Here is a 19,125-nt window from a genome sequence, read left to right on the forward strand (position 1 = left end):
ACCCACTCCACTAGGGCAACCTCCACTTCCACTGCCTTCCTCAAAGGAGTACCTACTAGGGACATGCTCGAAGTGGCCACCTGGACCTCTGTCCATATCTTTACAAAGTATTACACCCTATCTCTTTTTTCGAAGTCTAGGGCAGGGTTTGCCTCTGCAATTCTGCAGGGCCTCCTGACCCATACCTAGGACTCTGTCTTTCCTTCCACCTTTTACCTCAGCTTTGGAAATTCTTCCACATTTGATGACTGCAACAGTGAAACCCAAAGAACATAGTACAGTTGTGTACACTTACCATAAATGTAGATGTTCGAGTGTATTCACTGTTGCAGTCTCTATTTCCCTCCCCCTTTGCTCATCTTCCACTAGGGAGGCACATGCTTCCCTAGGTGGCTCTTAGCCACCAGGACTACTTCTCTCTCTTCCCTTGTGCTTCTGCCGGGTTAGAGCAAAAAAAAACTGTTGTAATGACGTCAGCTGCCGTGCTTTATAGTACTGACAACCTGATGTCAGACTACAGGCGACAGCAGCCGGCACTCAAAAACTTTGACTCTGGTATTTAGGCTGGCCGAGGGCTACCACAGCAGGGATAACCCACAGGTGATGACTGCAACAGTGAATACACTCGAACATCTACATTTATGGTAAGTGTACACAACTGTACTTTCCACAATGTAGGTTTGTTTCCAGGGTTTGCCCTCCACTTGTTCCTAGGGGTATAGCTGCATCTGTGCAGCTGTTTACATGCTGGTATAGTGCGGTGATGTTATTTAGTGGAGTTAACTGGGTTTGGTGGAGATTTGAAGCTTGCCAGTGTCTCGCTTAGGAGTAGGTAGTTTGTTTTAAAGAAATTTCTAAAGGTACTTTTGACAGAAGAGATCTCTGGTTTCAATTTTGTTTTGAAGGAGGCTGCTTTTTGGTCAGACCCAACAACATGAAGATAAGGGATGGTACAGTATGCTCCTATATAAGTAAAGGGGTAAGATCCAAGATGTTATTGCCCCTAGTGGGTACACCAGTTGTTACATGGAATTTGTGTTGACAAAGTCCAGGAATCTCTGTGCTTGTACACTAGTGGTGGTATAGGTTTCCCAGTCTATAGTTTAGGTCACTTAGGAAAATGGTATTGGATTTAATACTGAGTAATTCAAGGTCCTGTAGATAGGCATTGTGGCTTTCTTTTGTCAGAGAGAGAGTTCTATAGCTAGCTAATTTATGGTACAGGACCTTTCTGATGGTCATTTGGTCAGTAAGAAGCTGTAGTGCATTACATTGCTTTACCAGCCTTGATGCGAGTTTCTTCTGGATGCAGATTTATTCACCTCCACCTTTCTTCTCCTGCACAGTAGCTGGTCTAAACATGTGGAATTGCGTATAACCCCGCACAGCCGGAATGTTCTCCTCTGTTTTAAACCATGTCTCAGTCAGTACACAGACATCAATGTCTTCCAGTTTGAGAAGGGCTTGTAGGGAATAGAGTTTCTTGTTCAGGCTCCTAGCATTGATCAGTAACACCTGCATATCTTCTTCTGCTTGTTTTGTTATGTTGGGAGGTTTGCATTGCCTAACAAAGGCACAGTGGGAGGTGGACAATGTTTTTTCAAGTAATGAAACCTTAGATGGGACAGATGCAGGCCATCCCTGGTGAAGCAACATGGTTTGTTGATCATATCCTTCCAGGCTGACAAATATTGGACCCCTTTTGAATGGCATCAAAAACTAAGCCAATTATTGAAGTCAATTAATTTTTGCTCATATTGCGGTATCATCCGTGGAGAAGGTAGAATGCTGCTGAATGTTAGACACAGTCGAAGAGCTCCATCATGTCTCTCTCCATATAATTCAGAGAGGTACACACCAAGTTATTGACACTGGCATGAACTATGACAGAGTCGTACTGGTGGTACTTCAAGGACTAGAGTGCATGCTTGACCTGATGGATCCTAGCACCAGACACGCAAATAATTGTTACTCTTTTCTTGATCAGCCTGGTAAGAGGCGCATCTGTATGTCTTTCACCATTAGCAAGAATGGTTGGGCTGATGATCAACATCTGTGACTTTGGGACTCCCTTTTTCTTTTTGAGGAAATAGGCTTAATATGATGGGAGCTTTATGCCTGTGTTGTTATGTTTTGGAGGTCTTTGAGGTTTAGGCAAGTTGATCTTAAGAACCTCAGCATATGATGGATTCTGTGGATTGTGATGACCCTGGAGAGGTGTGATATGTGGTGTACTGCTGAGGATTTTGGTGTCTTGAGTTTGCTATGTGGTAGAGTTTAGCCTCCAAGGACATCTCTCACACAAATGCTGTTTTGATTATCGTCAGAGAGCATGAAACACTTCTTAGTGTTTCAAGGTGCCCATCTTAGTCAGGCTAGCTAGAGAAGTTGTGAGGAAGTGCCATTTCGTGGTACGGACAGGAATGACTCTGGTATCAGGGGGTAACTACTAACTGCTTTGGGTTTGGCATTAGAATGTTTGGGTGGACTTGCTACTGAGTATTTAAATTTCAATACAAACAATTAGCTTGGAACCTGCCTTTTGGTACCAGCAAGAACCAGTTGACTAATTATGCTTAAAAAAAAAAAAGTCAGTGCAAGCAGTTTCAGTACACTTAGTGTTAAACAATTTTATCAAAGGTCTTCGCCTGGTGAGTAGTTTAAGGGGAGAGACTGCAAAATGATACTTCTATGCATTTTGTCAGCAGCCAGTAAATGGGGAGAGGGAGGGAAATATTTTGTCATAATTGTCGTAGGGGACAGGCAACAACAGATAACACAGGGTTTAAGGACATGAACACAACTACAACAGAGTGGTTGGAAAGAGCAATGGTTATGCCCTTAGCTCTGAGTTGACTGGCCTGGAAATACTCCAATGCACAGAAAAGTCTTTTGTGAGCCTAACGTACACTCAGTACACAAGAATGGAACCAGGGCTAAATGACAACAGTTAGATAGATCACTTATACCAGCAAAAGTGCAATACAGCTATGTGCTTAAATCACTAATATAGGATTAAAGAACTTTGCTAAAGCAGATAGAGACTACTGAAATGAATTTAAAATAAGATCAAGAAATGAAGATCATTATTGTACTGAGATCTAATGGAAGAAAATGCAGGTACATCTCCAGAGGCTGGAAGTGTTGACACCGCCACAGATTAACATTGCTTGAGGGCTCTGAGGATCCAGGGTATGAAGGATGACACTGTGATAAAAAAGCACATGAATGTAAAAGATGTGATGGCTGTAGTAGTAGCATTAAAATCAGTCAAACAGATTTGGGCAAGGGACACCATGCACATCCTCACAGACAACACCACAGTGGTGTAATATAGCAACAGGTGGAGAGGGCACCCACTTTTATATACTTTGCATACTGGCAGTGCAAGCTTGGGAAGTAGCCCAAGAGTCAGAACAGACTCTCAGGTGGTTTTGTATCCCATCACAGAAGAAGGTTACAGCAGACAGGCGAGGCAGGTCACAGTCAGACCCTCCCTAATAGATGCTGAGCAGCAGTGTACTCTTGGATCTTTCCCACAGACTGGGTGAGCTAGAAACAGATCTTTTTACTTCCCCAGAGAACATGTGACCTGTGAGGTTTTACTGAAGAGCAGTAGGTCCTGGAAGCTGAAAAAATGCTTTCTCCATTCCATGGTAAGGCCTTTTATCTCTGTGTCTTCTCTCCAGTACCCCTAATCCTAATGGTACATCTTAACATAAAGGAAGAGAAGCCAGGTGGGCTTCTTATAACCTCTTTTTGGCCCAGACAACACTCACTGTCCCGCCTGCCAAGTCTGGCAAGGATAGAGCCAGTACTGCTTGTCCAGTGTTTGGTCCTGTTGACACAGAAGAAAAGGCCTTTACCTCACTTCAACCTCAGATCTCCAAGGTTGACAGCATAGATGATTTGGCAGTAATTCCATGTTGTCATGTTTTCAGAGTATGTGTTATTCAGCAGTGAAGAAAAGTAGTACAAACACAAGGAGTCATGAATAGCAAAGTGAATGTCTCCCTGTAGTGCGTTGCTGAAGACCAGGACTGTAATTCAACTAGGATGCCTGTGGTCACCAACTGCTTCTACCTCTTCAAAGGTAGATTCTTAATCTCTCTTATCTTGTTTGCCTTTAGAGTATATTGTTAATTTATTGACATTTGTTTATCAGGAACGTCTGACTGAACAGAGGTGCCCTTTTTCAGTGGAGGCCCGGGGAGAAAAGCTCCAAGGTGTCATTTAATGCAAACAATATTTACAGTAACAGATTTTATAATGCAGTTTCAGTGAGTACATAGCATGATAGTATAATAAAATTTGTATTGATATGCACAAACATTAAGTTTATAAGGGTTGTACTGACGCAAAAAAGGAGTGGTGTATAAGATGGGTAGGAGTAATTTAAGAAATACAGTAGTGTGAGGTAGAGGAGATGAGCAAGTTTGAGAATTAACAGAGAAGTAGTGATGGAATAGTAATTTGGTTGTGCTAATTAGAAGTAAACATAGTTTAAGAAGTACAATAAAATGTGGAATTAGAAGGGGATAAGTAGGTTAAGATATTTACTAATTTAAAGGGAGGTATAAGAAAGGTGATGGAGTGTTAGAGAGCTGTGTCCCAGAGGCGGAGCATAATGGTTTGAAAAGATAGTGCGTCAGGGTTACCAGACATCCCTATTTGGGTGGGACTGTCCCGAGATCAGCAGCCTGATCCCGAGTCCCACACTGCCAGTTTAAATCCCGGGCAGCCACCGCTTTGTTTTTTTTTTCTTTTTCTTTTTGATTAGCCCGTATACCGGCATATGGTCCAATCAAAAATCGCTAACCATGGAGCTTCTTGCATTTAATGTGGAACATCGCAGTTCCGCATTAAACAGAAGTATCTCCGTGTTTAGTGATTTTTGATTGGCCCATATACCAGTATACCGGGCCAATCAAAAAATCGCAAAACAGAGCTGATTCTGTTTAATGTGGAACTGCAATGTTCCGCATTAAACAGAAGTAGCTCCGTGTTTAGTGATTTATGATTGGCCCGTATACCAGTACGGGCCATTCAAAAAATTGCAAAACAGAGCTACTTCTGTTTAATGCGGAACTGCGATGTTTCGCATTAAACAGAAGTAGCTCCATGTTTATTTATTCTTGATTGGCCCGGGCCAATAAAAAAAAAATAAACACAAAGCTACTTTTGTTTAATGCGCAACTCTGATGTTCCGCATTAAAGACCTAACGTGGAAGACTTTTTTTTTTTTTTTTTTTTTTTTTATAGTCTTCACTTGCTGTGAAAGTTTTTTTTTTTTTTTTTTTTTTTTTTTTTTTTTTTAGTCTTCACTTTGTCCTTATCTGGCAACCCTGTGTGTGATGGACCTGATTTGATACAGAAATTTTTATTCCAAGTTCTAGTTACACTATTGGAATAGAGACTTGACCCCAGCAGCCCTTTATGGTTTGTAGATGGTAAGCAGTTTATTTGACCGATGTGGACGATTTGGAAGATAGTATTGGTGTAGGGGTCTAATTGCTGGGTAGGCGGATAGAGTATGTATGATTTTATGGGTTAAGGTGAGCTGAGTAAAAGGTAGGTGTCTCAAGCCAGTTAAGTGTTTTTATGTTACAGTGGTAGATCCTGGAAAGTTTGTTGCAAGCGAATCTGGCAACTTTGTTATAGCCCTGTTGAAGTTTAGAACTAAGTGAGGCTTGTAGTTTGGTCATGATAGGGCTTCCATATAAGAGAGAGGGTAAGCGTCAGGTAGTAGCTAGAGTTACCTTAGCAGAGTCTGTAAAGAATTTCTTTACTCCGTGTAGGGTGCCTAGTTTTTGATGGGTTTTTCTTGATGCGGTTCTGAATGTATAAATCAAATTTAAGTTTCTCGTCTATTGTCATGCCAAGTAGTTTTGGGTTAACTTCAGTTATGGTATTGTTTAAGGAAGAAGTGAAGGTTTTTTTTTTTTTTTTTTGGACTTTAACAAGTGGTTATCCTGTAGCCAGCTTTTAACAGAGTTTAAAGGGTCTTGTAATTCTCTGAAGATGTATCAGGTTGTTAATTATGCACATTAGGGTAGAATCATCACTCTGTTGTGTGAGAGAAGCTTACTGAGAGGATTTATGTAAATTCTTGGTGAATATATTAGAGTGAATGACCAGTAATGAAACCCTGTGGCACACCAGTGTTGAAAGGAAGGGAGGAAAAAGTGGAGGGCTATTTTAACAGACTGGTATCTGTCAGTTAAGTAGTTAAAACATAGTAGTGTGGGTTGTGATAGCCCAATGGAAGACAGTTGGTAGAAGAGATTTTAGCGAAAGACTTAATCAAAAGCTTTATAGAGATCAAGAAATACAGAGGAAACAAGTTTGCCTTTGTCTAGCTTTGTTAACAGTGTCTGTGAAGGTTAATAAGGCCATGGTAGTGCTATGGGCGGGGTCTAAAACATGGTATGTTGGGGTCAGGAGCTTTTCCTAAAGAAGTTGCTTGTAAATGCACTTCATAATTTTTTGACAAAGGGAATAATATGACAATAGACTTAAAATTTGTGTTATTAGATGGGGTTCCTCCTTTATAAAGGGGGTTGATAAATTTTTTTCATAAAGAACAGCTCCAACAGTAGCAGGAAGAGTCTGTTATGCTGTCAGTGGAGCAATTTTATGTAATAGGAACATTAGTCTTAACACATGCTTTGGAAGCAGAAGGGATATGCTACTCCAGACTGCAGTTACAGTAGAGCTGTTTAGAAGGAGTTAAGTATTGCAAAACACTGTGAATCTGTAGGTGAGTTTTCCTCAGACAGTTTCACCACAAACAGAGTGAGTGGAAGAAGGTTTGCAGAGAGGAGTGGAACAAACTGAATTTGGCTGAGGGAGCAGCAGCAGGAATATAACCAATTACCTGAAGGAGAAAAAGGCCAGCCGGTAATATAATAAATATTGTTTAAGGATGTAAGCATGAGTTCTGTGGTAGGACACTGTACTCTTATCACTGTTACAAAACAGACAGTAACAAGTGGAACAGCATTCCACTGTAAGTCTTAAGTGAGTAATACTGTCGCCCTAAAGAACATCACAATGGTACACTCAAGATTTTCCTTTTGAAATTACTTGTGACTGAGTTAAGAACTCAGGATGTGTGAGCAGTAGTCAACCTTTCTTTTTTTTTTTTTTTTTTTTGCTGAAAGGATGGTGTTTCAGAGAGAGTCCTGAATTTTAGCTTAGTCATAAAAGTGAGTACTCTGTGTCCTGTATGTTTTTTATAGTTTCTGTTGCTAGTCAAACAATACTTAAAGGGGTACTGCGTCACAGCTCACCCAAGTAGGAAAATTCTGCTCCATGGGACCTCTGCTGTGTATTTGAAAAACTAACGGGCACCCTTAAAGCTCCCTGCTTCAGTTCCTCTCAACTACCTCTCTTGGATGACATGTTTTTGATGGTTGTGACAACTGATAGATGAATTTTTAAACAGCGAGTCTTAATGTATAAGGAACCATGTTTGATTTTCCAGAAGGAAAGTGCCACTGTGTGTACCAGCTATCCTTAGTTTCATAGGTGTGTACTAGACTAATGGCCCTGGAGCATTTACAAGCCTAACCCATAGGATTACCCTGACATTGTGCCACCTGACCTTAGTTCCCAGTGCCTCTGTCAAGTAGAGCCACTGGAGTGATCCCTAGGGTGAATTTTCTATTTCCCATCCACTCATCAAGATTTCTCTTGAAGAGGGCCAGTGATGTGCCCTGTTTGACATGTATGGGAAGTCTGTTCCATAGCATGGGCAGTCTCTGGGTTATGAACCTGTCCCTCCAGCACGTTCTATTGATTTTTGTAAAGAGGTTGTGGTCTCTGGAGCATGTCGTGTGGAGGGATTGGGAGTTCTTTAGATGTAGCATTTCTAACAGAGCTGGGTCAGACATGGCTTTGTAAGTCAAGCAGAGATCGCCTCTAAGTAGGTGATATGAGACAGAGAATAGTTGGAGTTTTTTGAGTCTGTCCCTATAGGACAAGTGTTTAAGGCCTAGAATCCTCTTTGAGAGGTACTTTTGCGGCCTCTCCAGTTGTTGCAGGTGTCTAGTGAGGTACATGCCAAATGGGGCATTGTACTCTGTGATTGGCCTAATGAGGGAAGAGTAGAGGGAGACAATAACCTCTTTCTTCCGGGATGGAAAACCCTTAGTAATGAGAAGTGCCACATAGAAGGACTTTCTGACCACAGTGGCAATGTGGTGGTCGAAGGAGAGGTTGCTGTCAACTTGTGTTCCCAGATCTCTTATAATGCCTTCTGTGTTCAGTGGGCTACCATCGATGTGGTAATTCATGGGAACCGGGTTTTTCCCAAAGGGGATGACATTTTTTGGCGTTGAGCTTAATGCCATGGTTCTGACACCAGTCGATCTCAGTGAGGCCTTTCTGTAGGATGTCAACATCACTTGGGGAGTTAATAGCTCCCAACTTGCAATCGTCTGCGAACTTTGTCAGCCAGAGTCCCTTCTTGTTGGCCTGGACTTCAGAGAAGTAGATGCAAAACAGAAGACCCAGGACTGAACCCTGTGGGACTCCACTCGTGACTGGTCAGCAGTCTGACTTGAGTCATACTACTTTCACACTGTAGGTTCTATCTGTGAGCCAGTTTGCAGCCCACCTAGTGATATAGGGGCTGATGCCTAGCTTACTGAGTTTTTCTGTGATTCCTGAGTGGGGAATGGTATCAAAGGCCTTGGCCAGATCAAGGTAGGCTGTGTGAAACACCTTGCCTTCAATCCACAGCTCTGATGACTGACTCAAAGAAGCTGACCAGGTTGAGCAGCCTTGACCTACCCTTCACAAAACCAAACTGTGTGGGATCCAGAGTTTGGAGATTCCCTATAGCCTTGTTTAGTAGGTCCATGATGATGCGTTCCATAGCTTTGCATATCAGACTCTTTAGGCTAATGGGGTGGTAGTTCCCAGGGTCTGTAGTCGCGCCTCCTTTGTGGAGAGGGATGACTGTAGCAGTGCGCCATTTGGTAGGGACAAAGCCTGAGGTGAGGCTGTGATTGAACAAGGGCACACAGGTGAGGTACCAGTTCACTCTATAGTTCATGTAGAACACAGCCGAGGATATTGTCAGGTCCCATAGAAGCTGTATTCTTGGCCTTGGACAGTGCTGTTTTAAACTTTGCAGCAGTAATACTGGGTGCCTGGCAATCTACTGTTAATGTGATAGGTCCTTTGGGAGAGAAGAGAAGGGTAAAGTTGGCTTCAGTTCAGTTACTGAGTTTCTAAGGCCTAGGGTACAAGCTGCGCCTAAAAAAACTGACTACTCAAGCACCTGCTTCCTTGCCTCAACATCAAATGCTTAAAATGGCAGACCTGATTATGTTGATTAGGGGAAGCCAGCCTTCCCCTGCTAAGAGAAAAAAAGACATGTCCCAGAAGCTCTAACAGACTAAGAGTCCAACGACTCTGAGGTTTCTGAATATGAAGACATGCCTTTTAACTGCTTATGAGGATTCAGATGCAGAGGAATCCATTTCCTCTGCTTCACCTCCAGAGGATTTTTCTTTTGGTGAAACCCTGCATACTGTGAGAGCATTTCCACTGGGAGTGCCAAGACTTATCTTCAGTCCAAAAAGAGACTCGGAGAATTTTTAGATTTAGCACACCATAGACCTTTAGCAATACCTCCAGTTCTGGATGTTGTGGATGATGTCTTTATGGAATCCAGTCTTACTCCTAATACTTTACCCCCTGCTCCAAGGAAATCAGACCGGTACTACATAGTCCCTGACTTTCACAAATTTCTTTTCAAAAATCCTACTGCTGACCCAGAGGTCATTTCACAGGGGCCTAAAGGTATAAAAGTAACTACAGCTAAAAATTCCACCCCTTCGGACAAGGATTCTCGAGCTTTAGACAGATGGGGTAAAAAAAGTATACACCTCTGCAAATCTCGCCATTAGGGCACTGAATTGCTAGTTTCACATGCTGAAATACCAGCAACATATTAGGGAACTTATTAAGCAAAAATTATCTACCTTTACAGACTGTGCAGAAAGAGTTACAAGAGCTTATGCATTTTGCAAGCCAGGTCAGCAAGCATACCTTGCAATGTGGCTTTGACGCCCTACAAGCATCTTGCAGGGCAGCAGTCACTGGTTCTGTACTGAGAAGGCATGCTTGGCTTAAGGTACAGACCTTGCCAGACCATGTCAAATCAAATTTGTTAGGCGCTCCTTTGAATAAGGACAATCTGGCACCAAAGCAGAGGAGGTTCTAAAAACGATGGAAGAAAAAGCTAAATCTATGCAGACAGCCAAAGATTTTTTTACAAGTGCAGCTTCCTGGATTCAGTAGGCATTGCCCCTCGAAACATTGGTCCTTTCCAGCCCCCTCAAGGCCATCTCAAACTAGACCCAAGGGAAACAGACCCCCCCCAGATTACAGTCTCAGGGTATGCAGAGTTCTAAGCAATGGAGTGTGTCCACTTCAAAAACAGGGAGTGCTAAGCCACTCCCTTTCGGAAAGAATCCACAATGACTTCTCAACTCCACTCCTCACTTCTGCCCAACTACTCGTGTCCCTAGGAGGAAAACTTGCTCATCATGCAAAAAACTGGACCTCCATCACCAAAGACCGATGGCTCCTCAACATTGTATCCCATGGGTACAAATTTTACTTCCACTCACTGCCAACCCCAAAAGGGTTCCCACACCTTCCTCCAAACCAGTGGGCAGAGGTTAAATCACTGCTCTCCATAAGAGCAATTTAACCTGTTCCTGAAGAACAGATAGGTCAAGGGTTCTATTCCAGACTTTTCCTGGTACTCAGAAAAGGGGGCACTTCGCGCCCAATCCTAGATCTTTCCATTCTAAACACCTTCCTGGTGGTACCAAAATTCAGAGTGCTCACCCTTCAACAGCTTCTTCCTATGCTGTCCAAAGATGTCTGGTTAGCCACCCTATACCTAAACCTAAAAGAAGCCTATCTGCACATCCCCATCAGGGACTCATGCAGGAAATACCTATGTTTCAGGGCAGGATCTATGCATTATCAGTTCTCTGCACTTTCCTTTGTCTTATCCACTGCTTCCAGAGTTTTCACAAAATGCCTGGCTCCAGCCATTGCCTATTGCAGACAGAGAAAAATTCAAATTTACCCATACTTGGACGATTGTCTGATTCTGACAGACAGGAAAGGCTGTTGCAGCACCTGACATTTGTAAAGAACCTTCTAACCTCCCTGGGGTACACCGTCAACGAAAAGAAATCAAAACTAGTCCCCAGTCAAGATTGTATTCCTGGGAGCAACCTTGGACACAGTATCCCAGATGACATTCCTTACTCCAGAAAAACAAGCCTGTCTGACAGGCTACTTCACTCAAATGGCCACCAGACCCCAGCTATCTGTAAGGAAAATCCTGCAGGCCTTAGGGTTCATGGCCTCTTGCATTCTACTAATTCCATATGCCAGACTGCATATGAGGAAACTTCAGTGGTACTTAAGTCTTTGGTGCCAACATTCTCAGGACCTGGAAACCGTCATACCTATCATACCTTGTCTAAGGCCAGCGATTCTTTGGTGGGCAGTAACATGCAACCACAACAATGGACTTCCTTTACTCAACCCCACACCACCCAGACCCTAACCACAGACGCATCAGACTATACATGGGGGGGGGGCACACCTGGACGACAAGTGCATTCAGGGCCACTGGAGCCCAAATTAAGTTCATCTGCACATCAACCAAAAAAGAGATGCTAGCTGTTCAGCACGCTCTGACAGCTTTCAAATCCCTACTCTCACCAGGAACCCTGCTAATAAAAACAGACAACACCACAGTTATGTGGTACATCAACAAGTAGGGGTAAACCCACTCTTACCCATTCTGCAAGCTAGCCATGGCCATGTGGAACACTGCCTTGGACATGCATATTCATCTGCAAGCTCAATTCCTGCCAGGCAAACAAAACTCTCTGGCAGACAACTTAAGCAGAAATCTCCTAGTCCCACACAAGTGGCAATTAGACACCAGCACCTTCAGCCTTCTAATCCAGAAATGGGGGGCCCCAGAGGTGGACCTCTTAGCCTCCCCCTGCAATCACCAGCTCAGCAAATTCTGCACCAGGACACCTCACAGCAGGGCCTGGAAAGTGGATGCCCTATCCTTCCAGTGGGAAAACCGCTCAATCTATGCATTCCCCCTTCTGCCTCTTCTCTCAAAAAATATTACTCAAGATATGACAGGACAGACCAAGGGCAATCCTGAATACCCCAGACTGGCCACGCCAGCACTGATACCCGCTACTGTGCAGCCTGTCACCGGTGCCACCCTAGTACCTACCCCAGATCCCAACCCTCCTCACCCAGCAGGGGGGGACAGATCTTGCATCTGCTGCTGCAAACCCTGAATCTTGCAGCCTGGCTTATTCCTTGTATTCTCCCCCAGTGACCAGCCTAAGCAAGCTGGTTCTGGATGTCATTCTTGAAGCCAGAAGACCCAGTGCAAGGAAATCTTATGCTGATAAGTGGAAAAGGTATGGTTTCTGGATTCAGTCTGAAGGAGAGGACACAGCACTGCCCTTCTTACCTCTAATCCTGAATTACCTAGCAGATATACCCCACAAAGACCTATCCTTCTCTTCCTTTAAAATCCATGCCTCTGCCATCTCTGCTGATTACAACACTGAGCCACCTCTCTTCTGTCACCCTCTCATCAAACAGTTCCTGAGAGGGGCAAACAATTTAAGGCCACCAAGAAGAGCACCCACCCCTGCTTGAGAGCTTAACTTTGTACTGGAAAAGCTCATGCTACCCCCTTCCCATTGAGCCTGCAGCGTCAGCAGAGTTAAAATTCCTCTCTTGGAAAACAGCCTTGCTTCTGGCCATCACTTCAGCTAGAAGAGTGTCTGAGCTACAAGCACTAATGGCTTTGGAACCCTTTATTATTTTTCATGCTGACAGAGTCTCCCTCAGGACTAACACTTCCATTATGCCTAAAGTTGTGTCCAGTGTGGCTCTCAACCTATGTAACCATTTGCTAACCTTCTTCCTTAATCCTCAAAATAAAGGGGAAAGGATCCTGCACTCCTTGGACGTGCACATACAACTTAGTTTCTACCTTGACAGGACTAAGCCCTTCAGGAAATATGACCAATTACTAGTCAGTTTTGCACCAGGGGCAGAGGGCGGGAAATGGATAGCACACTGTACCCATTTCTGCTACAGACACCATGGGAAACCAACCCCTCAGGGGGTCGGAACACATTCCACTAGGGCAATTTTACCTCTACAGCATTCCTCAGGGGAGTCTCTACCAGGGACATTCTGGAAGAGCTGCTACCTGGAGTTCTGTACACACCTTCACCAAGCATTACCACCTGCCTATCTTTTCCAAATCCAGGGCAGGTTTTGCAACAGCAGTCCTGCAGGGCATACTAGCCAGCCCCACCTCTTCTTGACTACCTCCACCCTTTCTTCAGCTTTGGAAATCTACCCAAAAGTGATGACTGCAACATTGAAACATGAAGAACATAGTACATTTGTGTACACTTACCATAAATGTAGATGTTCGAGTGTATTCACTTTTGCAGTCCTGGTTTCCCACCCTCCAGCCCCCTTGTCTCTCCCTCCCTCTCTCTCCCCCCTCTTTGTCTATTACTCGCCCTTTACAGGGCTATTGGTGTTTACTTTTTACTGGTGGTATTTTCCCACCATAACTTAGCTCCCTGTTTGGGGGGACTCCTGACATTTTGGGCAAGAAAAACTGATATAATGATGTCGGCTGCCTGTTTTTATACCCCCTGACGATCTGACATCAGTCCTGGAGTGACAGCTACAGACACAGAAATACTAAGTGTCTGGTATTCGGGCCGACTGAGGGCTACCTGCAGGCAGATAACCCAAGTATGATGACTGCAACAGTCAGTTCACTCGAACATCTACATTTATGGTAAGTGTACACAACTATACTCTCTAAGCAGGGGGACATGAAGATTTCGGGGTAATAACTTCAGTGATAAGTCCACTAGGGAGTAGTGTGGGAAGGCAACACTAGAAAAATTGCTGAACTCTGTTGCTAGAGGGGTTGAATCCAAAGACAGAGAAGTAATCCTTCCTTACTCCATGTGTATGTTCTGCGTTGGAGACCATGCAAAGACATGAACAGTACTCTTAATGAAACATCTCAAAGAAATGGAGCAAGAAGTATTAGGAGACTGTAAAGAATGATAAGGATGAGGAGTTTGGAATCTGCATGTTTAAGACTAAGAAAGGATGGGAAAATTGTGCAGATAAATTGATTTCCATCTGAAAGAGAGAATTTTTGGCTTGAAAATAGACAAGTAGACAAGTGCAACACCAACACAAAGGACACTGAATAAGTAGTGAGCTTCCAGAGTGGTTAGCAAAAAAAAAAAGTTGTCAAGGGAGGCCATATGACAGCAGGGTGCTAGTTGCAACAAACCACCTGGCTGTATTGGCCAGTTGTCTCCTGCTGGCAGAGACCATTCACATTCTTGTATATATGCATGTTTTTTTAAGTGGAGGGAATACAGGGAAATTCTGCTTTTTTGCAATTTCATGTACCCTTGTTTGTCTCAAAGGAGTGTTCTGTCCAAACCATTTTATTAGGAAAACTTGCCTGAAGATTAGTATGGAATGTTAGCTAGAAACCTTTTAACCAGCTGTAACTCTCTCAAAGGTCTTTTCTGGTGAGTACCTGACATAATTGTTGTTTATAGCATTTAAAGAGTGCACTGTTCATTCACATTACAGTTCTGTTTATACTCTACTTCTTTCACCGGTGTGGTGCTTACATCCTTGTGTCCAGTGAGCAGAGATATGAGATCATATGATAAAGCCAGAAGGTATGCCATCCTGGAAGTTTATCTTGTAGACCAGAATATTTGTTTAAATGAGAATTGATCAGCCAGTAGAACAGGACTTTCATTGATTTTTTCTCTTTATTGTAACTTACCCCCTGAGGTTAGGCAGACTCAGACTTGGTTGGAATAGGGGGGTGCATAGAGTCTGTCATAATGTAGGTGTGGAGGGTACAACTCCCCAAATGAAAACAAAATTAAAGTTCCTTTCAGTTGGCTGGACCCAAAACAAGCTGTCCTTGAAGAATAAATAGGTCTTCAAAAAATCAACCACATGTTGGAGAGTCCAGTTCGAGTCCACCCTTACAGATTTCTGAGTTCTAACTGTATTACTGAAAGAACTGTTTCACAAAGAACTTAAATATTTTGCTGTACGTTTCTTAATTCTGTTTTCCGTGCAGTGGATTATGAAGATCCTGAATCCAGAACAATGTCTGTAGCAAAGCTGTCGAGTGTTCATCATCGAACAAGGATGAATTGGACTGTTGACGAAACCCTTCGTTTACTCAACTTTATTTCCTCCAGGAAGCAGTGGGATGTCTACACACCCTCCAATAAGGGCAACGGAGCTTTCTTTAAATTGGCCTCTGAACATCTGAAAGCAGGAGGATATAAAAAGTCAGGCATTCAGTGCCGAGCAAAGTGGAAGGTACTGAAGAGACAATATTTGACAGCAGTACAGCTTTATCAGACTGGAAAGGTATCATCTGTAAAAATGCCCCCTTTTTACAGTGAACTTAAGAAGATGTTTGATTCTGCTCAGCATACAGGCACCTCAGAAATGGAATACAGTAGTGATGAAGGTAAGGAATTACAAGGGCTTACTCCCTAATCACTTTTCCATCATCCTTTCCCGTTGATAGGTTGACAGTTGCCTCTGTCAAACTTTTCTGTTTAGAATTCCTTTCTGCAATGCTGAGGTGCATACTCCATTTAAATTTTTAACCGTAGGCATTGAGTAATGACTTTATTTTATAGGTACTTCAAAGATTATTGTTGTGTATTTTAGCATACATGTAGGCAGTCATCAGATCTGGTATATCCAGCAGCTTGGATTTTATTATCAGCTGTAACTGGAATTACGTATACTTCAAGAGATCCCCTATCCAGTTTAAAGCTCTCGCTATGTGTAAAATCTGGCTGTTGTGAATGTTGGACTTCAAGATGTTAATAATGGATAAGTACATTTGTAGAGGCAGGAACTGGGAGCAAAGTCTGGTTAAAACACTTGTGATGCTCTAGAGTAGTAATAAGCAACTTCTTAGATCACCTTAACTTTGGAGAAATGTCATCAGACAGACTTGCATTAAGAGCATCAAGGGGCATTGCATTTAGTCAAAAATTAAAAATTTGTATATAGCGTGAAAAAGCTTCAGACATAAAACAGATGAAGTTTGTAATGTTTGAAGCTCTCCTGTGTTTCATTTATTTAGTTTTTTAGCTTGTTTGCAGTGGTAACTATATCTGCAATAAATTTGTATACCCCTTCAACAAAGAACTGCACATTTTCACACCTGAGAATCTTTTCAGGTAAGTGGATGTCTTGGTGGTTAATATTTTAAGTGTTTTCTAAATTATTTGATTTTCCTTTAAATTTTATTGTTGTCTTTGTTTACTGGGTTTGCCCTGCTGTATTTAGTCTCCTTTTTTTAGCAGAGGCAAGTAGAAAAGTTCTAGTACAATTTTAAACAGGTTCAGTAATGTACACGAACAAACATTACATAATATGCATTAACAATTACACATTTGCTATCTAGAGTGCATTCATATGAAATGAAAACTATTGTAGAGTAAAATATACTTGTCCATTTCACAGATATTTAACATTGAGCATTTGAAGAGATTTATCAGTGAGTTTGTCAAACAGGTAATAGATATCATGATTAAAAATGCAAAGAAATGGAAGTAGGAACTCGTGAGGCATAAAATATTCATGTAGTTGAGAGGTGGGGTATTAATCCAGTTCAGAGACGATTCCATATGGTCATTATAAGGTTTATATTTAAAGTATAGAGGTGGGGTGGCAAGTGTTGTCACATAACTGTGTATATGGTTGGGAGATGCTAGTAAAACTATTCAGTTATTGGTGAAGACTGGATGTGGGGCATAAGATTCTTAATAAGGTGAAATTGACAATATGGTAAACTGAAAATTACAATGACATTTATTCTGGAGGTATAGCAAAAAACAGCAATAATATTTGTGCTTTTTTATTCTGTATATGAATATGATGAGATACTTTTGCAATTGTTGGCTTGTCTAAATGCATCCATCCATCTATTCGCCGTGAGCACTTACCTGCAGTCCTGAATACTAGCTGGAGAAATTGCTTACAAAAACTATTGCTTACTATAGAATTCTGTGTTCTTTTTAAGCTTGTGCATCCACGTAAAGTCCTTAATTGACTAATTATTTAATTAATTGGTAACAATGCTTAATGCATTGGTTTTAATTTGGCGCCCTTTTTTACCCATCTGTATAAATAGATGTACTAGAGATGTTATTTGTACTGTCTGATGAAGCGTGGTGGTGACCACGCGAAAGCGCTTACTCATTAAAATTGTTTTGTGTCTACACTTTGGATTCGTGATTATAACAGAAGGGAATTATTGTCATTTCATTGACTGTGTTACACTGGCTGTTCAGGAACTCTGAGTTGTTCATTGATTTTCATTTTTCCGTGGTGGGAGTACCTGGTTGTTATCATCATCATTATTCTGGAGGTATAGGAGAAGATCTTTTGATTTGACAGGGGAAGTTTTAAGTTGTGTTTTAAACGAGTTTGCATTCTCAGTAGACTTCAGTGGTAGTGGTATGTGGTTCCATAGTTTAACTACACTGAGTATAGAGAGCCACCTACAGTATTAGATGATTTGGTTATAAGGACTTTTCTGTAGAGTATACAATTTTATTGGGAGAGTAGTGCTGTATTAAGTTAGAGTGGGCAATTTTCTGGTTTGTAGAAGAGCCTGGCTTTTGTAGTTGGCTGTGAAAGAGCTAGCTGATGTGCTAGTTTAACCAGTTTAATTCTGTGAGTGCTAGGCAGTGGTGTCTTCTGTTAGTTTACAGCAAGTTTGGCTATTTTATTTTAGCATTGCTCAAATTTGGATAGTTGAGACTTGGTTAGAGAAGATTGAAGCAACATGGATAAGAGATGGCAGTAACAAAGTTGATTCAGTACGTCTTCTGGTCACGTCAGTGAGGCAAGTTTTTACTGTATATTGTACCTAGTTTTTGATGAATTTTTTAACCATGTGTTCTATATGGTGGTCAAATCTTAAATGAAGATGCCCAGTAATTTTGTGTGCTTTACTTGTTCTATCATGCTAGAGTTGACCGTGGTGATAGTAAATACTGTTGTTTTAGGGTAAAGAGAAGTATTTTTATAGAGTTTAGAATTAGTTATGAATTATTTAGCCATGTTGCAGTCAATAAGGATTGTTATGTAAGATCTTGGAGTTTAGAGGGAGTTTTGGCAGTGCAGATTAAGGTCAAGCCATCAGCATATTGAACTAGGGTAGTATTTTTGTAACAAGTGTAGAGGTTATTTATGAATATGTTAAATCATGCTTTAAGTCAACCATCTCGTCTAATTACCATGTTAATATACCCCTAAGAGTCGAAACAGTGTGCAAGGATCTGGATACCCATGTAGACAGTAGTCTTACCTCCGGCCGCCACGTAGGCACAGTGTTGAGTAATCCCTTTTATGTTGCGCAACTTGTAAGCAAGGGCATGTTGTTGTCTAGGTCCAAAGAGGTCAGCAGAGTACAGGGCTCCCTTTGGTATGTACCTGACCAAGCATATGCAGGAACTTGAGCGACCTCAGAAGTTCCTTGCAAAAATAATACAAAGTGTAACAAACCTGCCTTATGCAGAGCACCTTAAAACCCTTTCCCTGTACTCAGTCTTCTAAAGATTGCTGAGAGGTGATCTATGCCTGGCTTACAAGGCATCCGTAAACCCCACACTTATGAATCTACTACATATTCATAAATCAGAGTACCAGAAGTACAAGGTCTAGGGGTCTAAATTTTGTCTGTGATTTAAACAGAACATGCTGGAGAGATGGATGCGTGTCCTGGAGACTGCCCCTCCTATGGAACAGCCTTCCCATCCATGTGAAGCTGAGTTTGTCTGTTACCCAGTTTGTGCAACCTAGACCGTTGGATGGGGAATAGGAAATTTATACTGGGCCTGGCACCCATGTACCTTATGGACAGACGTAGCTTAGAAATGCCTGGCTCTCTATGTCCCTTTCAGATGCATCATTTTTCTTTCGAGA

General features: G+C 42.1%; 1 protein-coding gene across 1 annotated transcript in view; it reads left to right on the top strand.

Annotated features, from left to right (window-relative positions):
- The window catches only part of LOC122790579, a 1,409,443-nt gene that overhangs the window by 877,506 nt on the left and 512,812 nt on the right, over positions 1–19,125 (top strand). Inside the window, exon 8 of the mRNA XM_044058105.1 lies at positions 15,242–15,643. Within this exon, the coding sequence (XP_043914040.1) occupies positions 15,242–15,643 (402 nt within the window). The remainder of the gene's footprint in view (positions 1–15,241; positions 15,644–19,125) is intronic.

This window comes from Protopterus annectens, chromosome 16.part0 (genome assembly GCF_019279795.1).
Source record: "Protopterus annectens isolate FY-2018-M chromosome 16.part0, PAN1.0, whole genome shotgun sequence".
In the NCBI taxonomy this organism is placed as follows: domain Eukaryota; kingdom Metazoa; phylum Chordata; order Ceratodontiformes; family Protopteridae; genus Protopterus; species Protopterus annectens.